We start from the raw sequence: 26602 nt of genomic DNA on the forward strand, positions 1-26602 counted from the left end.
TTAGTTATATCAGCTGGTTATTCAATTTGTTATACCCTTTCCCATCGAAAGCCTCACTACCTAATTCACATCAACCAATATTTTATAAATTTTTATTTTGTAATGTCTTTTAATATCATGTCCATCTTCGTGAGAAACATCACAAAAGTAAATATGAAAAGTAATTTTTTTGTTTAATCATCATCATTGTCCAGCGTTTCCATTATCACGGGTCGTCGTACACAGCCTCCTCCACTTTTGTCTGTCATTCCAGGTCTCCTCTTCCTCCACCTGTATTTTCTGTAGTCCCCTTCTCTCTATGTCTTTCCACACTTGGTCCTCCCATCTTCCTCTCGGTCTTCCTCTTGGTCTTCTTCCTCTTTCCTCCTTCTCCAGTGCTATTCTAGGCATTCTATTATCTCCCATCCTCTTCAAATGCCCCATCCACTGTATTCTTCTTCTTTCCATTGTCTCTTGCAGTGAAACTACCTTCAATCTTTCTCTGGTTATTTCGTTCCTAAAATCACGTATATCCAACTGATTTTTTGTTTAATATCAGTTGGATATACGTGATTTTAATATTAATTTGTTCTGTGTGGTGTAGTGTGTAAAATAAACATACTACTTGGATACATCATTACTTGGATTTATACTACATAAAGTTTCAAAGTTACTTTTGTAATATTCGTGAAAGATTAAGTTTTGGGTAATGTATATGTTTAGTACTTAAGTTATAAATGTTGACGATGGAGCTTATATTGTTTTTTCCTGTCTTAATCACCATATCGAAAATTCACAACAACCAATATTCTATAGCTTCTATTTTGCGACACCTTTTAATATCAAGTCTATCTTCGTCAAGAGTAAATACGAAAAGTAATTTTTTGCTTAACAAACAACAACAGTCTAACAACAGAAACTGAACTCATCTAAAGATTTGTATTAAAACATTGCAGTGATCAACAGAAGAAAATTCAGAGAGTATGCACTTGAGTAATATGATGGGAAAGGGTTAACACACCTTGAACACGATATTTAGAATTATATGACTATCCTACTTATTATTACAGAATGTGATATTTTTTGGTTATTGTTGAACAGTGATATTTACATCCGTTCATAGAGGGTTACTCTGAAAGACCAAAAATATTTATGAGGCTATCGAAGGTAAACAGGATTTGTACAGTTCTAATGCAATATTTCGAAAGTACTTAAATAATTATTAATTTAAAATATCTTAAACTCCAGCATTTTGAGCAGTGCAAGCGCAAAGATAGATTATTGAGTGCTTAAACAATGCAAAACTAATTTATTTATCTATTTTAAAATGTGATAGTTCCTAGTACCATTCCAGTTTATAAGTAAGTACACCTATGATACATTTTTACAGTATAAGACATTAGTTTGTGCTTCTACTTTGGCCTTTGAATATTATACAAGAGTGCAAGCTGGTATACGCTTGTGACAATTGTAACTGGAATGTTGGGCAGCGTGGTGTAGCGACGTTACCCTGAAGTATGGAAGTGCGTGCGACAGTGAGCAGAGACGTTACATGCTCCAGCGTGTGATACAGCTGATCAGCGCTACGAGACATGACAAGACACCTGCAGCTCCCGAAGCTCGACTGCTACCACTACGGAAAGCTGCTGGTTCACCTGGAATGCAATTTTAATTTACTTACACCTCATACATCCAGTGTTAGCCCATCAGCAATTTTCGGTCCACTCTCCTGGTTTTATACATAAAATAGGAATTTTCAGAGGGGAAATCATGTTGACGGAATTTTATTGCATGTTTAACCCTTTGTACGCTGTAAGCGGAATATTCCGCAGAGTAAATCTAACTCGAAACGTTCTAAGAGGAATAGATCGCGGAATCCCCTGACAACGCAATATATTTACATTAGTTCTACAAATTGCCGCCAGAATGCTTGAGAGTAGAATAGAATAGAATATATTTTATTGCGTTGACAATATATATTACATTGTATTGCAATAGTCAATAATACCAATTTTTTACGGTATTTATCTTAAAAACTAAATCCATTCACTCGACTTTCCATACAGTTGCACGCAGGCACACATTCATACACATACAAAAAAAACAAAATTCATAATTCGTGGGATCAACCCCCAGGATTGCAACACCGCCGCGAATATCAATCCCAAGTGTGCTCCATGAACTCGCCAACTGAGTAAAAAGCACAAGACACCAGGTAGTGTTTTAATTGGGTTTTAAATTTTTTTGGATTTGTTTCTAAATTTAGTGTTTCAGGGAGATTGTTAATGAATTTGATCCCAGCTTGAGAAGGGAGGCGTTCAAATGCTGCTGTTCTATGCTGTCGGGCTCGAAAGCGCCCCCGAGCTCTTGTCTCGTATCTGTGTATATCACTGCCCTGCATCAATATACACTGAAATCGACAGTAAAATGAAGTCTCTAAAATATACAAGCTGGGTAGAGTTAGCAAGTTGAGCTCCTTGAAGGCACTTCGACATGACTCTCTGTTGTTCAATTTTGCGATGATTCGAACAGCTTTTTTCTGCAGTCTGAATACTCTTTCCAAGTTTGATATGGCACAACTGCCCCACAGAGAAATTCCGTACGACAGATATGGAAATATTAATCCATAGTAAGCCATCATTAAGACATCAGACGTACAAAACTTTGATAAATTTCGAAGGACAAAAATTCCAGTTGCCAATTTAGCACATACACTTTCAATTTGAACTTTCCAGGTTAACCCTTTATCTAGGTGTATTCCTAGAAATTTAGCAGAATCAGTTTCTTCCAGAACAATGTTATCCATCATTACTGTTGGGGTTTCATAAGTATTCAACCCACGTAAACAGAAGTTGATGTAATTTGTCTTTTCATGATTAGTTTTGAGATTATTTACCAGAAAATTTTGAATGCAGGAATTAAGATCAATGAAGGTTTGAATCTCCAAAGAAGTTAGAGAATCAGCCCGGAAACAGAGAGTCGTGTCATCTGCGTATTGAATGATTTTCCCATATAAGGCTGACGCATGGATATTATTCACATAAATCAAGAAAAGGACAGGACCCAAGATTGATCCCTGTGGGACTCCTTGGTATATTCTAATAGTACTTGATACTGCATTCTGGACCTGAACACAGTATGCAGTATTTGGTGCAACACAAAGAGTGAATATTTGGTGTTCTAATATGACGCAATGTGAAGCGTGACTCATCAAAACAGCTGGAACCAATCACAACAGAAGCTTTTGTTTGCTTTGTCAGTCCGCGCCATCGCCAGTGAGCAAGCTGTACGCTCTAAGCGGAAATACTCGCGCGTGGCAGTCAGCTGCCGGCGGCCGCTATGTACTGTTGTTTATTGTTTATAACCTGCTATACTGCTTTAGCTCTCTATTCTGCGAGGTTATCCATATTGATAATGTGATAAACTATATATCTATGTAAAACATGTGAGGCCAAGCCTGCCCTCCACCCAGATGAGTGTTTTGAGATTTACCACACACAAGTCCAATATTAGTGTGCCTTTTTTATTTTTGTACCATTTTGTGTTCTTTATATATTCTATATTTGTCATGGATTTGTTCCCTTCATTATCTACTAATTTTGTATAAATAATATGAATTACTGTTGTGCTAACTTTTGCTACTTTCAGAAAAGTTTATTGGACTTTATATACTGTGTGTATATTTACATGTATATGTACTCATATGTACATAAAATAAAAGCAATACAAAAACTATCATGTGTTTTCATCAGTTCAAGACCAATAAACTTAAAAAATGATATAACTTTGAAAAAATCAAAAATTATTAATTTTTTTTATTGATCATTAGAGCAATTTTATACAACTTGCTTTCAGCGTGCGGAGGGTTAAAATAAGAACAGGCTGTATTGCATCACCCAGTTGACCCCTTGATACTTATTTATGAAATAGTATTTTGTTAAATTAAGTCAAAAACTCCTTGCGATTCAGAAGACACATCTCAATTAACGTTTTAATTTTTTTATTGTATTTTACTGATTTCGCAATAAATATTTTTTAACAACCGAGAAAAATATGGTGTGGTACATCATTCTTTTCACAAACCATAATTTTGAGGACACTGTAGATATAAATTGTTGTAGTTCAATTTGTTCTTGATTATTTTTTCTGAAATATTGTCTATTTAATAAATTGTTGAAAACAATGTTAATTTTATATGTATTTCAGATTACATATTTGATTGTAATGCGTTAGCTACTTGTAATGAGCTCTACAGTATCTTCATTAACCACAATGTAACTTACAGTCATGTAACAAGTCGAATACTTTGAAAGGTTAACAGGATTTTGAACATTTGCCATCGTTATAGGTTATACCTTTTATAACCTATAACAATGGCAAATGTCCGAAATCCTGTTTCCTTTAAAAACTTTCATCGTCAATAACAAACTTTAAACAAAAAGTCGAAAACTTTAACTTAACTGACTCATTCCAGTTCTAATGAGACCGGGTTGTATTTTGATCTGGCATTCCCAATACAAGCCACTCGGATTTATTCAGCATTGAATTGTGTGCTTATGGAGTAAAATCGGTCATGTCACAATTAGTTTCGCATTTTCTGCACTGCAGATCGTTCATTCTGCGTCAAGTTTTATCTTTCCTGAGATGTGGTAGGTTACTGCTGACAAACGAAGACAAAGACCTGAACCATCTATACAAGAACATCAGAGTACTTGTATCGTAACTGAGTAAAAAGAGTTGATCCAATATCACTAAGATTCAAAATCTACTTTCCCAATCTGGATCAATAGATTAAACATTGATTCAGATTTTATTTTTAGCCGATCTAATTTTGGAACCGAAAACACCTATAAATAAAAAATTAAGTTTCAGAGTCACATAAACCAAAGTCTATGAATCAAAAATAATATCTTACCCATTTGGAAAACATATGTTGGGGAAGACATTCGCCCATCTCCTCCGTTGGAAAATGCCAGGACTCTGAGATTGTATGTTTTCCCTGGAGACAAGTCCGAGACTATAGCCTCAAGGTCATTGCCTAAAGCGATGAACGTGTCGTTGGCGGTACTCATATCTTGGTCCACCTCCCACACTCGCACCTATATGTAAGGGAACCAACATAGAGGTTAATTTAAAATAAACTGAGTAAGTCAGTTGTGATTTGATGGTGTTATGATCATTTTGGTTTCATCATCTTATCAAAGAAAACATATACAATCCTATCACATAAATATATAATCAAAAAAATTTCATTAATTACTCAACCATACTTTACTTTGTGACAAATATAAAACAGATAAAAATATTACAAATTCATTGCATTTGATTCTTTCTTACTTGTATTATTTTAGGTAAAGGATATTAATACAAATAAATTTACTGCTAAATAATTCATTAATTAATGTTTTGAGAAATAAGATTTTAGTTTGATATTTCTTTTTAAGAAATTTAATTTAGTACCAAAAATATATTATGTTATCAGGCACATTTTTGTTGATATATACAATACAGTTAAGTCAGATTTCAGCTTTAAAATGGCCAAAGCTTTGATCATTTAAAAACTTCAATAACTTGAGCTTCAAAAACTTCAATATCATCCAGATTTCATTGAAAAATCATTTAGTCCTTCAAATTGCTGTAAAACTCATAATTACTCTCTTTCATATTGTTCGATTTAGGACTCTAATGCATCTAATGAGGAAAACTTATAGAATATATATTTCATTCAATTCTCAGATCCAATTTTTATTTAATTCCAATTCACTTATTTAACTCGGGCCAGATAATATTTAACAGACTGTTTCAATTAACACTCTTTATTTACATACACAAGATATTGTATGTACCTTATAACCAATGAGGGGCTCTTCCTCCTGACTTGGAGTGACGTATCTCCACACAACTCTCACAGTTGTGGGGTTCAGAGCTTTCACAAACACAAGATATTGTATGTACCTTATAACCAATGAGGGGCTCCTCCTCCTGACTTGGAGTGACGTATCTCCACACAACTCTCACAGTTGTGGGGTTCAGAGCTTTCACAAACACAAGATATTGTATGTACCTTATAACCAATGAGGGGCTCCTCCTCCTGACTTGGAGTGACGTATCTCCACACAACTCTCACAGTTGTGGGGTTCAGAGCTTTCACAAACACAAGATATTGTATGTACCTTATAACCAATGAGGGGCTCCTCCTCCTGACTTGGAGTGACGTATCTCCACACAACTCTCACAGTTGTGGGGTTCAGAGCTTTCACAAACACAAGATATTGTATGTACCTTATAACCAATGAGGGGCTCCTCCTCCTGACTTGGAGTGACGTATCTCCACACAACTCTCACAGTTGTGGGGTTCAGAGCTTTCACAAACACAAGATATTGTATGTACCTTATAACCAATGAGGGGCTCCTCCTCCTGACTTGGAGTGACGTATCTCCACACAACTCTCACAGTTGTGGGGTTCAGAGCTTTCACAAACACAAGATATTGTATGTACCTTATAACCAATGAGGGGCTCCTCCTCCTGACTTGGAGTGACGTATCTCCACACAACTCTCACAGTTGTGGGGTTCAGAGCTTTCACAAACACAAGATATTGTATGTACCTTATAACCAATGAGGGGCTCCTCCTCCTGACTTGGAGTGACGTATCTCCACACAACTCTCACAGTTGTGGGGTTCAGAGCTTTCACAAACACTGAAGATGGTGGCTTCTGAGGAGCCTTACGGAATGTTTTCTCTGAAATACAAAAAGACAGGAATAACCATCAAGCTGACTTGGTACAGAATATTTTATTCAGTAAACTTTCCTAAATAAGGTTAAAATATGAAAATAAATTAATAAACTAATTATTTTTATAACTTTAAGATAATGTTCTTTCCGCTTTTACATATATGTATGTATATTAATATGCAAGTACTGAAAAATCCAAATATCATACACTTTTACCAGAAACATGAAACTTGAGGTAATAGTAATGTATCATAATAAACATGTCTTATTTGTAATAGTTTTCCAAAAAAACATGTATAATATTTGAGTTTGTTTGATGATCGGTTAATTAATCAAAAGGACCACCGTCAACAACTAGTTTTAACATTCAATGCAATGTTATTCTAATTATTATTATATTATAAAGAACTTCTAGAAAAGCTTAATTCTATTGATTGGAGAATGCTGAATTATCTTTTATTAAATCTTATTTGGTAGACGGATCACAATTTGTAAAACTTGGAGACCAAAGATCGGACTTGAGGATGGTGACGAGGGGGGTTCCACAGGGCATCCTTGGTCCCTTCTTTTCATTTTAATGACTAACCTAATTTTCTTCCAGAAAAGTGTCTTCTTTATGCCGATGACACCACACTTTTTACATCCAGTCTTGACCGAGAATGTAATGAATTGGTAATCAATTATATAAAGGAGCATTGTGATCTTTGGTTTTCATCCAATAAGCTTATCTTAAATCATGATAAAACTGAAGAAATTATCTTTAACTTAAGTAAATCTACTTTGCAAACAACAGTTAAACTTCTTGGAATTAATTTGGATTCTAAGTTGATGTGGGACATTCATACAAAGCATTTATGTACTTGCCTTTCTAGAGTTTTATTTCTGATCCGTAAATTAAAAATGTGTACTCATTTAGATTTAGTGACCCAAGCTTATTATGCATTTTTTCATTCACATTTACTTTATGGTATTACTCTTTGGGGTAATTCCAGTGGAGCCTAAGAAGTTTTCATGTGGCAAAAAAAAGTGGTCAGGTTTATAAAAGGTCTGGGCGATAGAGATTCATGTTGAACTATATTTCCTGAGCTTAAAATACTCACATTACCTAGTCTATTTATTTTCTACAGTCTCATCTATTCAAGGAAAACTTAAATAGTTTTATTTCAAGAGGTTCAATCCAAATGTTAAAACACCCAGAGGTCAAGATCTGTTAGATCTAAGATGCGCAAGATGGAGTGAAACCTAAAAGTCTTTTAGGTTTGATTGTATAAATCCTTTTAATAAATTGCCCTTAAACATTAAAAACCTTCCAATTAACGCGTTTAAAACAAAAATTAAAAATTGGTTGATTAGTCAAGCATTTTATAGTGGAAATGAATTTGAAAATGGGAATTTCTCATCTGTAAAATTTTAATTCAAGATGCTATGTAGAAATGTGTTTCTTACTTGAATGTTTATATTTATTTGTGTGTTTTACTTTATTTATATGTTTTATTTATTTATATGTGTTTAACTTATTACACATATTGTTATATATTTTAAATGTAGATATTGTAATTATTCACTTTTGTTGACTATAAATGTATTTTCTTTGACCCATTTAATTTGACATGTAACCTTTAATACCTAAGATTAAGGCTACACTAAGGGTAAGTGTAAGTTTGACTATGTCTATTACCTTCACTGTTGATTAATGATAATAAACATATTTCATTTAATTTCATATTTATTTTTAAGTCTCTTCACCAAACCATTTAGCCAAATTTCTTTTTTGTATTTTTTTTTTCAAAACTTAATGACCATACACAATTTTGAGAATGTCTGTATACAACTAATATTACAACGATCTTTATTAAGGTACTTCAGAGAATAGCAATAGCACAAACGCTGATAATACGTTTTCAGATATCGTTATTAGAATGGGCATGTCACATTTAGGATAGGACTCGGCATATACACAGACGTTACTCCACAACTGTTGGACTCACCTAGGAACCGTTCACTCTCAGGCCCCTCTCCGGCAGCATTGTACGCCATCACTTTGACGTAGTAGTAAGTGTTAGGCTGCAACCCGATGAGTAGAGACCAGGGTCTTGTAGTACGACTCAAGAAGTACACAGCGTCCTCCTCTCTGTTCTTCTCGTTCCAGTACTTAAGCTGTTGGCAAACGTAAATCAGTACAGGTACAGGTGAAAACCAGTTTTCTAAAGACTATTTTAATTTAAAATATATCATTTAAACCCGGTAATAAAATGCTGATAACCTTCAAATAAACCTCTACAAACTGGACTATTTTCCAAGATTTCCAGCTCGTACATTGACAGTTTTCCAGTTCTGTTTCAATTTAACATCTCTTCACTGAAGGCAGGTCTTCATAGCGAGGCTGGAATATCTTAGAATAATAATTGTGTTGACAAAGTTCTAATAGTGTATGTAGTAGCAAAGTTCTAACAGTTAGCAAGCAAAGTTCTAACAGAGTGTAAACCAAAAAACTTATAGTCATGTGAACAACAACATAAGCCTCAAACCACAACTCAAAAAGCTTATTTGAATATAAATAAACTAAAAAAAAAATTCCTAATAATTATTTCTACGTATATACAAATAATAATAATTTGTGGGAGTTTTTCAGATCAAGAAACGCATACCTGATATCGGTTTTATAAATAACCCACTCATTTCCTAGATGGCGTCATCAAACAAAGGAAAAATGGGTTGTCCTTCGTCCCCCACTAATTTTTTGGTGGTTTTGAATGAAAATTTGTATTTGGGAGTTTTTTTAGGTCAAGAAGCATGAATTTAACATCAGTTTTAAAAAATACCAACACGTTTGCAAGGTGACAGTGTTTATTAAATATTTTCTTTAAAATATAAAAAAAACACAAAATATAAAAAAATCTACCATTTATTTTACTGATTTTGCGTTAATAGTAAAAAAAAAAAAAAAAGTAAAGAATGTCTTATTTTACCAGGCGAAGTTAGGGCTAAGAAGCCCTCTCTAACACTTAACCTGGGGAACACTTAATAGTATCACCGTTGTAGGAACCAACACTTTTGGATCGTGATATAAATGACCTTATTCGAAAGTAACTACATTTCTAGCACACTTATCCCGTGAAATATTTTAATGATTTTTACTTTTACTGAAAAACCGTAAATGATGCCTAATTATTGTTTGTTCCCCTATATTAACTAGAATATCATTATGATTGTGATCAGATTTCAGAACTTCTCCAACAAGTCTACAAACGGACGAACACTTCCACAAAACCAATTTTTTATTTTTTTAATATATATTTCCACTAAATGCACAAATTATTTTAAATAATTTAATGTTCTTTACTGCTTGTGAGGTGAAGAATGCAAAATAAAACATGGCTAACCCTGTGGCCGATGAGTTTTCCTCTGATCTTCTCCCTGGTCTGATCGATGGGCACCCAGCTGACGTTGAGGGAGGTGGAGTTGAACGCACGAGCTGCGACCTGCTGTGGAGCCACCTGGGGCATGTCTTCAGCACTGAAGATGGTTACGATCTCCGATTCTGGCCCGGCTCCGATGCTATTGAATGCCTACAACCGAACATAAATTTGTATCAAAGTATAACTCTACTTATTTGAATTCTACTTAATACATAATAATATTTTGTACTAATGTAATGACACTGCAATATACATAAGCAAGTACACAAATTCAGTGAACAATTCTAAAATTTTGAAATCTCAAATTTAATTCCATATGAACATGTGGCAAATGTGTTATTTTTCTTTCTCAAATGTCATAAATAAATAGCTTTGTAGTGAAAATCAGTAAATGAGCGATCATTTGATTGAGAATTAATAATAAATCAGACACATTTATAAATATGAATACATTTAAACAACTTGGATTTTTTAACAAATGCACGAAGCTTGGATATAATTATTTTTAGAAGCATTTTTACAAATAATCTATTTACAACCAATAAAAATTATGCAAAATAGTTTGTTATTTACAATTGACAGAAGTAAAATAATCAGTTAAAAAAAAAAAAAGAAACAATGATCAGAGAATCTTTTTCAAGGCACTACCGAATAAGTAACAACAGCAACATTATATCATAAACTAAAAACATTTAGCAAGAGAATAATATGAGCGATCAACAAGTTTGTCAAAAATAATTATTTCAAATTCATGTAACGAAAATGTACATAGGTTCAGATAATTAATATATTAAATAAAATTGTGTTTTTATCTGTTAGTATATGTGGATAGCTTGAATTGTACCAAGAAACAATAATTAACATTCTTCTTTAGTATGAAGATTTTGCTATTAGTTTTTCTATGATAATTTAACCTTCATTTGACCATTTGCTTAGTGCAGTGTCTGAAATCTGACTTAACATTCAAACTGAATTTAACCTTTATCACGTGTTTCTAAGAAGGTTGTTTATAGTATCTTGAATTATATACTTGCTCTTGTGCAACCATTTGGCTTCAATGAACGATTGTACCGCATTGATTTGCATCTTTATTTGTGCTGTTGCAGTTTGTTCCACATTGCTATACACTGTATCCATTCCTACAGTATCATACAACAATAATTGACAAAAACTAACAATGAGTTGACTTTAATGATTTATTTCAATTCAGATTTTTATATATATAGTAATACAATCAATAAATATATTTTTATGTTATTACCTCAGATTTCTGACTAAACGTTTCCACTTCTAAAATGATTGTGCCTTATTTCTTAGAAAAACAAATCCACTTTTTTCTTGCTAATTCTGGACCACCCCACATTTGATCTACCCTTCTTGTATAAAGTTAAGTTTCCAAATCTGTATTCTCTATCCAATACATCCTACTTCTAGGTAGTGTTCTTCTAAAGTATATGTGATAGGCAATTGATCATACTTAATTAGACTATGAAGAAGAAAGTACAAAGAAATCTGTACTAGTTAAATGTATGAATCTAATTGCTGTGTGGTTGCTGAGTTGTTATTTCCACAAAAACTCCCGACCAAGCCATGTAAAATTGACAGCTTTTATGTTAAGTAAAACTAATTTATCTATAATTTAAAAAATTTAACTATATTTTACAAATAAGCAACTCTGAATTCGAGAAATTCAAATCATTACCTGAACTTTGACATCATATTTCGTGTAATAGAAATCCTGCTGGATTCTAACGACAGTCACCCCAATGTTGCCGAGGTCTTTGAGTTCCAAACTCTGGAATTCGCTGTCATGCTCAGATCGCCTCCAAAACACCTTGTAATACACTCCCGGCCCAGCCTGATCTTCTGGAGGTAATGGCTGAAACAGGTTTACACAATTAACATCATCTGTTGATTTTAAAACTATATTTATTGAGTAAATGGATTGTTACGCACAATCCCTGTTGTTGCTTTACAAAAATAGGAACATTGTGTTTCATTTAATTTTTTTTTACTCATGCAATATCTAAATCTTACAGCTAGATATTGAAATTACGAGGGATGTTTTTTTTTTTCAACTTCCGATCGTGCCGCTAGATGGCTGGGCAAGCGGTATCGGCCAGCAATGCGCGGCAGTCGACTGCGCACCTCTCCCACTACAACCTCACTCATTTTCGGACGGCCGAAGCCATTTCCAATTTATCTAGTGACACATAAACATGGCTACCATGATAGAATCTCCCGCCAAGTGTGAGTTGAGAAGTGTCATTCGTTTCTTGCAAGCTGAAGGGTTATCTGCAGCAGAAATTCACCGTAGAATGGAACGAGTATACGGTGAAAGCTTTATGAGTGACAGTGCAGTGCGTGATTGGTGTAGGAAATTTAAAGTTGGACGAGTTGACATTCATGATAAAGGGGGCCAAGGACGAAAGTCGGTCGTAAACGAAGACCTCATTGATCGAGTTGACCAAAGTGTAAGAAGCAATCGAAGGTTTACGATTACGGAGCTATCCAATCAGTTTCCTGAGATTTCAAGGTCAGCCTTGTACTCTATCGTAACTGACAAGTTAGGCTACAAAAAACTTTGTGCGCGATGGGTGCCGAAGATGTTGTCTGATGACCACAAAGCTCAGCGAATGGTGTCAGCAACGTCTTTTCTGAACCGTTATGAAGCTGATGGCGAAGATTTTTTGATCAAAATCGTGACAGGAGATGAGACATGGGTTCTGTACGACACCCCAGAAACGAAACAGCAGTCCCAACAATGGATGCATTCAAACTCTCCAAACAAACCCAAAAAATTCAAAAAAACTTTCAACAACAAAAAGATTATGGCCACCGTGTTTTGGGATCAAAAAGGTGTATTGCTTGTTGAGTTTTAGAGCCAGGTACCACAATCAATGTGGAAGGATACTGCGGTACGTTACAACGTTTGCGGAGAGCTATCCAGAACAAAAGGAGAGGAATGCTCACATCGGGAGTAGTGCTCATTCATGACAACGCCCGTCCTCACAGTGCTGCTTTGACAAAGCGTCTTCTTGACGGTTTTAAATGGGATGTTTTTGACCATCCGGCGTATAGTCCTGACTTAGCGCCGAGTGACTATCACCTTTTCCCGGAACTGAAGAAGATGCTAGGAGGGCAGAGCTTCCGAACAAACGACACGCTGCGAGACGCCGAGAAAACACATCTCAAATCACTGGCGGCAAACTTCTATGAAGAAGGTATTAAGAAGCTTGTACCCAGGTATGAAAAATGCCTCAATTTAAATGGCGATTATGTTGAAAAGTAACTAATAATGTACCTAACTTTTGATAATAAATTTATTTAATTACTCTCCCTAGTTTTATTTTTATACCACATCGGAAGTTGAAAAAAAACAGCCCTCGTAATTTGACCTAAACTAATTTTTATCAATAACACAAATATTGAAACATTGCTGTATTTTAACTTTATTTCCAGTTACAGTAAAAACCTTTTGGACTCTGAAGAGTTTCACGTCCCCATTCCAGATAAGTTATTTTTAAATACTATCACTGGCTTAACTAACAAGTTTTAAAACATTGTGTGTAGAAACTCCATCCCAAAATAAAATACATTCAATACCAATCAGTTCCATTTCACCTTTCATTTAGTGCAGCAAATTTGTATTATTTCAACTTCAACTATATATTTATAAAATACAGCTTGTTACAGTATTAGATTTCAGACAGGTACTATCTTTTTCTCTTTCAGAGATGGTAGATCTATAAAAAAACAAGAGTCAGTGTCTGAAATTTCATCATAATACAATTGCGTTAGGTACTGAAAACTAGGAATGGGCCAATGCAAAAAAACATTTTATTCTAATTCTGATTGTGGTCTCGATTTCCAATTATAAATTTGATATCGATTCCTGTGTTATTTGTAACTAAGAGTATAATAAAATGCGAAAAAGTTCTGTTTTATTACAAAGATGCCCAAGCAATCGTTTAACGTTTAACTGGCATTAGTTATTTTGTAAACATGGCATCGTCTTGAACACAGCAAAACAAAATACACCACTGAAACAGAATTTTTTCAGATTCCAGTGGTATATGAATCACGATGATGGTATTGAATTATGTGTTACAACATACGTAAGATCACTAGTTTGTGGGTTTACAAATAGTGTAATATACTATCTCATATCCACTGTTGATCACAAAATAACTGTTGAGCGTTTTCTAATACATATAAAATAACTAAGTTATTTTAAGAATAACGACATGTTAGGGAAATCCTTACTGTCCAAGCGATAGTCAAGTCTCCAATTTTTCCTCCTCCACCTCCAACATTGCTGGGAGCCCTATGGGGCTTGTCTGGTGGGGTGTTGTACATGGGGGAGGGTGCTGAGGGGAATCCGTATCCCAGCACATTGGCTGCTGCCACACGAAACTCGTACGTGGACCAGGGGCGCAGGATGTTATCTAAAAGAGCCTCCTTGCGTCCTGTATACCGGTTCACCTCCTTGGCAACCACATCTGAAACACCACAAGAAAAGTTACCACAAGCTTTATCCAAATTGTAAGGCTATATTACAGTATAATGGAAGTTTTCAATGAATAACAATCAAGAAAGAAAAATATTGATAAAAACATTATCTAAGAGTTACTATGCCCTTAAGATCTGTTGACTAAGGATGGTTCTCCACAGTGGTTGAAATATTTCAAGGATTTAATTAACTTAACAATGTTTTAACAAGGTGTGAACTGGAAAAATTGATATAGCCATGACGCTGGCCGTGTAAACCAAAGAACTGAGATCATAGTATCTTTCATGGAATGGTCTTCAAACATAATAGGTTATAAAAATTATTACATAATCCAGGTCATTTATGTCTAGTTGGACCATCTGCAAATCCACTGTTCACAGTATACTATGCTCAGAGTCTGGTCGTGAAGTACTCGTAACATGTTCTGTCATGACCGGTACAGTCCTAAGACAACTGCTGAGAAAACTTAATCCCAGTAGTGAATAGAGATTGTCAAGCAGCAGTAAAATAATGAGTAAAGATGAACGATATACTTACTGTCAGATATGTTAACCCAAGTTTTGTTCCAGCTTGTTCGGCCAGAAATGATGTAGGAAACGATTGGGCGGCCGTTGGTTGCGCCGTCTGTCCACTGCACTGTTGCCGAGTACCTCGATACGTCCACAACAGATACACCACCTATAACACACTCGGTTAATCAGTCATTTTAAAAATTTAATTTAGATTATATATTTTTTCTAATATAAACCATCATTCCCTTGCAGGCTTACTAAAGAACTGGTAACATAAAATGTATAGACTGAGTAGATTTAGTATTGTGTGTTTTAACACAATATAGTGTACAAATAAACTCAGTGAAAGTGAAACCTTTTTTTTGTGCAATTTGGCATCACCGGACATTTCAAATGTAATTTATTTGAAATTGACAAAGTCCTAGTGGGCAAGAAATATCCCATTTATTTGTTGTATTTTAATGTCTTTGTTAAGAAGAATAGGAATACCCTGTAAATCTAGTCAAGATAATCCTGCTCTTCCTATCTCAGCAAATCTCTTAAGATAAAACCTGACCTTTTGCCCCCTTTAATCAGGAAAACCTGATACTAAATATATGATATTATAGATATTATTTTTAAACAGTACTTTTAAAAGCACTCACATTAAAATAATTACAAACAAAATATTTAAAGTTCCCCAACCAACCCCGTTGAAATTATTAATCATTTTAAAATTATTTTATGTTTCACTTTTTTAAATCAATAGCCTACTATAAAATGTTAAGCACAAATAGGCCCAAATAATTCTGGAAATTGGAAAGAAGAAAGCAGTAGACTTTTTTAACAATTCCAGAATCAAAACCGTCCAGGATGAACATTACAACTCTAAATAGTAGATACTTACTTCTATAATGTTTTAACTGCACCACATTTGCTACGTAATTATTTTGGAAAAAGCTATTAAGGAGCTATATAAAATAGTATTCCCTAACACAAATGTTGTACAAGTTAATTTGTAATTTTTCCCTTTTTTAAATTTTAAAAACAGTTTTAAAAACAATTTAAGAAAGAACAAAATTTCTACCTAATCCGTCCTGACTTAAAAAAATATCTAATCCACCTCTAGTAGGTCTCCAATTAAGGCAAGGTGTCTAGTTAAAAAATTAATCACTACTCAGTTTCCAAAATGTGTACTGTATTTATTTCATTGTGAATACCGTTCAATGCATGTAAAATCTATTTTATACTTAATTATAATAATTAGAGAAATATATATATTTATTTATTTATACATAATATATTTTGATATAGTATAGTAATAACATAATAATATGCAAATAAATTGAAAATGACAAATTTTTCAACTGAAGCCTGTTGGAGGGTAGCGGTTTGTTAGTTTTCTTGACACAACACTAAACGGCAATTTAGTAAAGGTGGTTCTAAATATGGTTTTAGTAGCTACTGGTGTTAATCTATATAGGTATATCAACGCAGGAAACAGACATCACCTAGCCAACTTTGTCAACAAACCTAAATATGAACTTACCTGGAGGTCCAGGTGGGCCTTCTACAAAGACTGAGGTCCTGGAGGCTATCCTGCCGACAGCACTCTTGACAATGCACTCGTAATCTCCTCCTTCCGCCAGAGTTATGTTATAAATAACCAATGAACCACCATCAATTTTCTGCAATGGTAAAAAAATCATTAAACAGATTGTTCTAACATATTACACTTCTGCAGAGTATTATTAATGAAGGATTCAGGTGTAAAATCAAACCAAATTACAAAGCTAATGTAATACGTTCTACATATAATACTGTGTCAATAAATTATGAGACAATAATATGATTATAAATAATAATATATGTTTCATGTGAGTGATTCCGTATCATCCAATGGATATGTTCTTAAGTAATGACAAATGCCTGACAACAGAATGGAAAAAACAATTTCATTAGACATTACTTAAATAGAGTTTATTCATCTCTAGCTCATCTGGTAAAAGATTAACAAAGGTTTTTGATTGGACCACTTAGGGAGCCCATTATTTTATTTTTAATCATACTTTACTATTCATTTACAGATACAAATTTATTTTGGTTTCAAACACAAACGTATGATAAGAAACGAACACAACGTACAATATTTGTGTTGGCGTATTCGCTGTGAGGGATCCGCAGGCCGTTGTGCGTCCAGATGTAAGCAATGTCAAGGATGTCCTCAGACGCAGCTTGACATCGGAGATAAACGTCCCTTTGAACAGATGTCACCACCCTTGGATTCAGCTGTTCAACCAGCATGGGCCCACCTGCCATCAAGAGACATTAGTCTTTGTAAAATTTCTGAAAAACGGTTGACCACCTTTCGCTTAGTGCAACATCTGAAATCATATGCACAACTGAGTGCACTACGATGTTTTCACATGATTCCATATCACAATGGAGCAACAGTGTTTTCTACATCTGAATGATAACCTGATGAGACAATGAGAACATTTCTTCATCTAGATTACACTTTATTTTGTGGTCTCAGTGTCTCTGATGTCGAAATGATGCAAAAAGTTCATTTTGAGCTTCTTCGTCGCTTTTTTAGATCTCTTCAGAGGGGTGCGGACTCCTGATCCCAGGAGTCAAGCCTGTGACTGCGTCATATTTCAGATACTACACTAAGCAGAAGGTAAAAACGAGCTGAACTTAACATTCACAATTACTCACCCCTTCCCACCATAGTTACGTAAAGTGTAGAAAACTCAGTTGCTCCGCCATACTTAGAGATCATGCCATACTTACGTTGTGTACATTTAACTAGTCACAAAGACTTTGATTTTTTTTTTAATTCAATAATTAATACATTATGCCAGTTATGTTACTTTGGATGGTACTAGCCTTTAATGGTTGGAAGGTGTATTTCTTCTTTTTACAACAAAGTGGTATTCTTGGATTACTTTTTTAATTATCAGACAGTTTTCCAGAGGTTCAATATAACAGAAATTGGATTGGTGATTTGTTTAAATCATACTTAGGTAAAAAAAAAACTGTTAGGAATCAAAATTCGAGAATCACGAATCAATTATTTATGATTCAGAATCTGATTTGAGATTTGAAAATTGTTGATTCACCCATCACTAGTCATAATGATACATTTACTTTTAAAAAATAAATTTGTTATATTTACAATTCACACATTTTTTACATATCTACAAAATGTATCGTAAAAAATTAAGAAATGGGACAATTTAATATTATTTATTGGATTCTCTTTGTTTCTTCTTAAGATTTACATAAGAAAACGGTAATAAACAATGGGCTTTAACATTGGTAAATGATAATATTCCTAATTCTATATTTGTGAGATACTACTCAAACCCATAAAATTGTATAGAATCAAGCCAAGAAACATTCTAGAAACTGGTATACTCACGGAGTACGATTAGTCTGCCATAACTCTCATCTGTTCCGTACTGGTTCTGTGCGATGCAGAGGTACATCCCTTCGTCATCCCTCGACACTGGGCTGATGATCAGGTTGCCATTCTCCTTAATTTGCCTCCTTCCACCGGATCCTTCAAACCAAAAGTTCACTGTATCCAGCATCTTCTCTCTTACAACTATCTTTTGAAATCTGATCATTTCGGTCAATACAACCAGGGAATAAAATATTCATTTAAATGTTATTTATTATTTTTGTGGTAACGTTAAAAATATTCTATTATTTACAGAAATGGGACTCCCGATTATTGTATATACCAATGGCACAAATTTTATTTTAGAGTTTATCTTTACACAGGATATGTGACACATGTGGACAACTTTGGAGAATGATTAAATATAACATTCCCCCATATAATAAATAAAAGTTCTTGAGCTTATATACACTATGTTTATTTATTTAGGTTAAATCTGTCAAAATATTTATTCATGATTAAAGTTTGTATCTATTCCAATTCCTCTTAACACTATTTAATGCATAATACCTATCCATTTCTTTGGCTCAGTTAAGAATAATTGTTCAATAATATTCTGTTTACATGTTATAATCTTATATATTTCTAAAACTAACAAATAACATGAAAATCTGACACAAACTTTCTCACTTTAAAGACTAGACATTGTATTTAACTGTTTCCACACTACTAGATGGTTCTGTGAGAATTAGGTGGACAAATTGCTTTACCATTTGCCGCCAACATCCAATATGTATCGGGTGTAAGTATTCAATAATATTAATGGATACAGAGCAATACTGCTTTCTGAGAAAACAGTTCTAAACATCTCAAGAATTATAAAACAGCCTTAAAAATCTTTGAATTTTTGTGCAAAATTACACAGAAAGGTAAACATACTGTTTTCTGAACAAACTGTCTATAACGTTGACATTTCTTTAAAGTAAGACAATGAAATTTCGTATGAATGGCATAAGAAAATTTACCTTTGTAATGCATATTTTGATAATGTACTATTCACTTTATGATACCACTTAGAAATGTTGAAACTTAAAGTTTTAATTTAAAGAATTTTAACTTTTATTTATTCATTTTAAAACCATATGGAATAATAACTTATGAAAGTCAACATCTTTAGTTAACACGTTCGCTGCGGGCCACTGTCCGGACAGTCCCGTGACCCTCGCCAAAACTGCGAGGCACTGTCCGGACAGTGCCGATACACACAATGCATTGCTTATTCGTTTCGCTTGTCACGTGCTGCGATCTTGCGGGAATTGTCGGAAACTTTTCAAGCTTGTTCTAGATGAAGTATACTTACTTTCTGATACGTCAGTTCGTCCTGGAAATGCGGGCCTACTGTCCCGACAGTGCCAGCGAAACAGCTGAAATTTCACATGTTTTTTGCTATTATGAACCAGTAGGAAAACAATAAAACACGTGTTCCTAATTTTTTTTCCCTTGTGGTATTGTTTTCGTGAGTAGACGTATTAGCAGCTAGGCTTGTTTACAAATTGGATAGGTTATTACTACTACATTAAAAGTAAGGTAATCTTTTACCGGTATTGCGATTTTATCTATATGTGTGGTGTCAATATTTTTCTTGTACACAGTACACACATATTTTGCTTTTTTGTATACAGTATGTATTGTCTCCTTAGTAAATTAATTCAAACGATACTTTTATTTGTTTTACTGTGCGGACAGCGATCTGCACCGCGCGCTCTGTGGGTGTTTTATGCTATGTGCGGGACTACTGTCCGGACAGTAGCGTTGTCTAGCAACGGAACCTGATGCATATCAAAGTCGATTGAAGTATTCTTGCTACTTTTGGACATCACACAACACATTTGGTAAGTTATAGTTAAATTTTATATAGCCCGTCATATGTTAACATAAATGATGCCATGCCAAAAATGCGGGCCACTGTCCGGACAGTCCCGATGATTACGAACGCATAAGAACGTAATATAACCGAATATCATTATTTTATAGCGCATCAAACCAAAATAACGCCAATTCAACGAAAATCGCAAGTTCGAATTTTGCCGCATATCGGGTACATCATTGGCCGCTCTTGCCGCAGCGAACGTGTTAGGTAAAAAGTTGTTGAATTTATTTTAAAAGCCCAATACGATAGTACAAATCATTTTAAGAAAAATAAGAAAATCACATTTGTTTGGAATTTTACTTATATTTTTATGTACTATTGAAAAGTGAAAGTAATACCATAGTCAACATAGCTAATAAGTGTAATTTAATGAATATTATTCTTAATACTCACCAATTACAAGGGAGTCCTTCTTCCAAGTGAACTTTGGTCTGGGCGCAGCTTCAGGACTACAAATGATGGTTACGTTTCCCCCTTCTGCAGCATAAGTTTCCGTTTCCAAGGGACGCTTTTTGAATGACGGTTTGAGTGCTGTTAAAACAGAGCTAAACTATAGAGCTAACTCTCGAAACAATTATCATGTATTACTCTATACACTTATCCCTTACTAGGTCATTTATCTCTAAGACCTTCAGAAGAAGTTATACCAATAAAATACATATGATCATATTTGTGTTAACTTTTGACTGATGGATCAAAAGGTACTTGACTGAATGGCTATTCTTAGGTTGCATGCTCAGATATACATTGGTTATGTAAACCATTGCATTATTTGCATTATTACTGTAAAACAATCGTTATTTTTAACAATATAGCACTTTTTTGCTAATACTGTTTTTACTGCTTTGAGGCGTTTTATGATGAAGAAAATTAAATCAAAATAAAAAGATTATCTATAATGCTAAATCATGAAAAATATGAGATCAACAATTTTTTTTCAACAACATTATATTAATTAATATAGGATGATGTCAAGTTACAAGACCAAATTTTACAAAGGTCTACTTTATGAATGAAACTTAACAGTGAAACTTAGAGGTCACTTATCTCAATGGTGACAATCCAAAGGGAAACTAATTCAAAGTTATAATATTCTTATGCTTAATATTGTTAAAAATAACAAAGTTAGGATACGACTGCACAGACAGTGACACAATGTAACGCAAAATTCAAATACAGTGAACATATGGAATAGAATACAGAGATTGAATTGTGTCACGTCATGCTCTGTGTATTTTATTCTGTATGTTAACATCCGTTTGATAATTTTGCGTCACTTCACTGTCTGTGTATTTGTACCCTCATGAAAATTAAACTCATTTGAATGGATTATTTTTTTGTCATAAAACTGAAATTAATAGGTTTTATAAATGGAAATGATTGTAAACTCAAAGGTCATTCAGCTTACTAACCTCAGTGTTTTCATAACAGGTGCTCAATCTGCTCCCTACTCCAAATTTTGATTTAGCGAAATTTGGATTAACGTGTCATACCGATCTCTAACCTCATTTGTTGTACCAAACTCATTTTTCTGAGATACCGGAATGCCATACTGGTGCATTCCGTGTCAAATCGAACTTTATATATATTGTATTACATATTGTGTTGTGGTGAGCAGCATGTAAGAGGTCAACAATAAAGTACACAAATTCGTCACAGAATAAAACAAATATAAGGAACTTACACAAGACTCGTAGTTGAGCCGATGAATACTTGGTCCTGAGATCGTTGCGAGCACGACACTGATACATGGCCGGGTCTCGCTCTGGGTTTAGATAGCGGATAGTCAGCACATTATCCTGTATCACATATCTGGCCCTGTCTTCTTCTGGCAACTTGTCCACCTCCAGCAGCTCTCCGTTTCGCATCCAAGCATAACTCACGTCAGGGATCCCAAACGCCTCACACGTCCACGTCAACTCTCCTTTGTTGTCCATGTGCTTGTCGGTCAACGGGATCGTAAAGTTCGGTTCGGCTGTAACACAACATGGTTGCAGCATATCTCATTCTCATCTCCATCATTCTGATCATAATTACCTCATTTTTTTCTCTCAAACATACACTAAATCACAAATGCTTGCCCTGTTAGTGAGTCTACACTAATATCCTTTACATAGTTTAATAGACCCTTAACTGGTTTGCTAAATTAATTCCTCAATTCAAGATGGCAAAAGTACAAATACTTTAACCATTCATGTTTTATTCCAGTATGATTGTGTTTGTGTTTATTGACTGAGGAAAAACATATATCTTCATTCTTTTAACTGAGGTGAAAAATTATCTCAATTTCCAGTGCAACAAATAATTGTAAAATTGTACAAGGAGGATTTTATTGTATGTTATATACTATTCTAGTTAGTAAAGGGTGATTTTTTTATTGGTGTGGTTTTTAAGTTGGCACCACTATTAAACATAACAATTAAATTTGAATAAAACAGCTGATCTTTGTTTATTATCTTATGTCATTTCGATATTTGTACTGTCTATTGCGTATTATTGTATAGTAACCATGAACAGACTTACAATAGAAGAGCGTTTGCGAATAGTGCAAATTTATTTTGAAAACCGCAGTTCAGTTCGGGCAACTTACCACTTCGTCCGATTTACGGAACTCATAATCGTCCATCAGAGTCAGGTATTCGAGCTTTGGTTAATCGTTTTCGTAATACCCACACTCTTGTTGACAAGCATCGGCAGAGACGCCGCACAGTAAGGACCGAAGAGGCTGTTGATGCTGTTGCTCATAGTGTTGAAGAGGATCCAAGTGTGTCGATTCGTCATCGTGCGCAGCAATTAGCGATCTGCTACTCAACTCTATGGAATATTTTACGGAAGGATCTACGCCTATATCCATACAAGATTCAGTTGGTGCAAGAACTGAAACGATTAGACTATCGCAAGCGTCTTGATTTCGTTGAATGGGCTCAAGATAAGATAACACGTGACCCAGCTTTCGCAGGCAAGCAAGATTTTTTTCAGTGATGAGGCTCATTTCTGGTTATGCGGCTTTGTCAACAAACAGAATTGTCGGATTTGGAGTGATGAAAACCCAAAAGAATTTGTTGGTATGCCCCTTCATCCACAAAAACTTACCGTTTGGTGCGCCATTTGGGCAGGTGGTGTTATTGGCCCTTATTTTTTTAAAGACAATGCTGGCCAGACTGTTACGGTAATGGTCAACGCTATCGGGCAATGTTACGGGACTTTTTCTTTCCTCAGCTAAACGAACTTAAAGTGGATTTAGAAAAGGTCTGGTTCCAACAAGACGGCGCGACGTGCCACACGGCAAACGACACAATTGGCCTGTTGGCAGAAACATTTGGTGAACGTATCATCTCATTTAGAGGTAGTGTCAACTGGCCCCCACGGTCGTGTGATATCACGCCAACAAGACTACTTTCTGTGGGGATATGTTAAGTCTCAAGTATACGCTGACAAGCCACAAACTTTAAATGACTTGGAAGCTAACATTCGACGAGTTATTGGCGGAATTCAACCACAGCTGCTGGAAAGAGTATTCGAAAATTGGACTTCTCGATTGGGCTTTCTACGCGAACGAAATGGAGCCCATATGCCAGAAATCATTTTTAAACGTTAATGTCATGACACTGTAGTTCAAATAAATGCATTTTTATGTCAATGCAGGTTGTTTTTCATTTTTTTATTTAGTTTTAAAAACCGCACCAATAAAAAAATCACCCTTTACAACCACAGGATTATTAGAATTCAGCACTATACATTGTGTAAATTAATTAATTTTTTATACAACAAAAATAACAGTTTAACCCTCTAACTGGCAACTGCCGTATATAAGGCAGTTACGCCGATCATGTACTGGCACTGCCATATATACGGCAGTAAGGTTATTATTATTTGCATATCTTCAATATTTTGACTTAAAACCGAATATCAATCGATGGCAGAACAGAGTGCCAGTCCAAGAGCAGACACTACCAGTTCGAGGGTTAAATAATACAATACAAATGAAATTTAAATAATAAAAACGCTAATTTCATGATGACAACACAACAGTTCCACTCTATACCACAGTTTCCCAGACAACTAATGATGGCTACCTTGTATAGACAGCACGACTGAGTTGTGGATGCTGGCTCTGTCATTAGTGGCTCGACAAATGTACTCCCCTTGGTCCTCCACCTGCACATTGGGGATGAGCAACACGCGATTGTACGAGGCGAAGATGGCCTGCCGAGGTAAGGCGGAGCCCCGCCGCGTCCAGTTGTACGACGGAACTGGGCTGTAAAATGATGCAGCATAATCAACACATCTCACACTTTGCTGGATCGTGTTTTAGCAGCATTTTTGGTACTTTGGTATTATTTTTGGTATTTGGTATTATATTTGATACTTTGGTATTTGGCCACTATTTTTTAACAGTTTTTGTTATTAAGGACCTAAAAAAAATTGCATTATTAGAAAGAACAGGCTTTATTTTACTCACTGTGAAATTGCTTATCATTATGACAATCAGTTCTTAATTTCTGCCTACTGAAAGGGAGTGATGCTGGCGAGAAGTCGGCCACTCTGTCCTTATCTACTTTTTGTTATATGCTATACTCATGATTATGAATCCTTCCGAGTTCTTCATCAAGGGCATAGCCTCGATCCTCAGAAAGATTCATAAACATGGGCTACACATACATACGTATTTTAAATATAAAAAGTTAAAAGTCGACATTTATGAGTGTTCACATGATATGAGCTTGAATTTAGGTACTATCTCAAGAGATGTTTTTCTTTTATCACCAGGAGTGTTGGGAGGCACCACCGAGGCCCACACTGATGGCCAGAGAAATTTTCTGATCAGTAATTTCCCGACCTCATATCACGTGCCAGATTGCCCAACGTGATCTGTCGTTGAAGAAGTATGACAATCTGGGATGTGATCTGAGATTGGGAAAGTACCGATTGGAAATGCACCGGCCATGAGCTTCAGCGCTACCCCACGCTACTGGCAAAAATAGAAATACATCCCTGAAGATAGTACCCAACTTCAGCTCAGATCACGTCAATCTTTAACGTAGTTACTAATAGTAACATTTATGATGACCTAATCTAAATCTAATTATATCACGTTATAACAAGAAGTAGATGGGGACAGAGTGGTCTACTTCTCGCTGACATTGCTTCCTTTTGGAATGCAGAAAACAAGAGCCGATTATCATAATGACATGTCATCTTCACAATATGTCCAATAAGTCTGTTCTTTCTAATATTGTAGTTTGTTTAGGTCCTCGGTAAAAAAAACTGCTCCAAAAAGAGAGTTTTCCAGATAATACCAAAGTACCCGCAGTTTCAGTAGAATATTCTTATTATTTTGTCACAGTTCTAGTTTACTTTGCCTCAGACAACGCACCCCCACTTCTATGTACTTTTTTCCTCCATACAACAGTGTAACTCTGACATTTTCCTGCTCAACTTAAAAATTGTATTTTTAACTGCCAAACAAAACTTGTAAGATAAGATCAGTGTAACAACAGCACCATTTAGATATTTTTACAGGCATTATTTAGTACTCATATGGATGACTTAATATTGAGAAGTGAATATTTTGTCCTGGTAATACTGATTAATACGATAAAGTAAGAGTGTGTGAATAGTAAAATTTGGAATGAAATTGAATATAAATAAAACACATAGCATGTCTTCAAATCAAACATTGAATTCGATTTAAAACAGAATCAAATTACTGATTAATGTAATATATACACATTATACACAAATTCTATATTTTTCACTGTAATTAAGTTACTAAATTAGACAAATTTACAAAAGTAAACATTGACACAAATATCATCTATATCTTTAATTTCTTCATAAAAAATGGAAAATCACTTAAGTAAATTAAAAATAAATTAAAGCTTTCTTTGGTTGACAGAGTGATTTTCTACATGGAGGGATATCTGGATTGGAAACAACTGTAAATAATAAGATAAATAGAATAATACAGTCCAATAACATACAACATAATAAACATTATAATAATAAATCAAATAAAATATAATAAATAAGGCACAGTAGATTAAGGAAAACTTTTGTCAGATCTTGATGGTGTTCAGATGTGTATTAGTATTAATAAATTAAGAGAATTTTGACTTTTGACTAA

At 34.6% G+C, this 26602-nt stretch overlaps 1 protein-coding gene across 3 annotated transcripts in view; it reads right to left on the reverse strand.

The window, feature by feature from the left end:
* Positions 1-1147: 1147 nt before the first annotated feature.
* Positions 1148-26602, reverse strand: part of LOC124368877 (contactin) — a 59884-nt gene continuing 34429 nt past the window's right edge. For 2 of the 3 annotated variants that reach the window (XM_046826351.1, XM_046826352.1), the window contains exons 9-22: positions 24552-24733; positions 22160-22450; positions 20869-21006; positions 18564-18704; positions 17285-17451; positions 16689-16827; positions 15186-15326; positions 14402-14637; positions 11838-12014; positions 10100-10285; positions 8705-8873; positions 6589-6722; positions 4895-5078; positions 1148-1634 (exon numbers count right to left, since the gene is read on the reverse strand). In XM_046826351.1, coding sequence (XP_046682307.1) covers positions 1528-1634; positions 4895-5078; positions 6589-6722; positions 8705-8873; positions 10100-10285; positions 11838-12014; positions 14402-14637; positions 15186-15326; positions 16689-16827; positions 17285-17451; positions 18564-18704; positions 20869-21006; positions 22160-22450; positions 24552-24733 — 2392 coding nt within the window. In that variant the 3' untranslated portion in view covers positions 1148-1527. Of the gene's footprint in view, positions 1635-4894; positions 5079-5944; positions 6526-6588; positions 6723-8704; positions 8874-10099; positions 10286-11837; positions 12015-14401; positions 14638-15185; positions 15327-16688; positions 16828-17284; positions 17452-18563; positions 18705-20868; positions 21007-22159; positions 22451-24551; positions 24734-26602 lie in introns of those variants that run through there. The other variant, XM_046826353.1, reaches the window with a different exon arrangement.

This window comes from Homalodisca vitripennis, chromosome X, assembly GCF_021130785.1.
Source record: "Homalodisca vitripennis isolate AUS2020 chromosome X, UT_GWSS_2.1, whole genome shotgun sequence".
Taxonomy (NCBI): Eukaryota; Metazoa; Arthropoda; class Insecta; order Hemiptera; family Cicadellidae; genus Homalodisca; species Homalodisca vitripennis.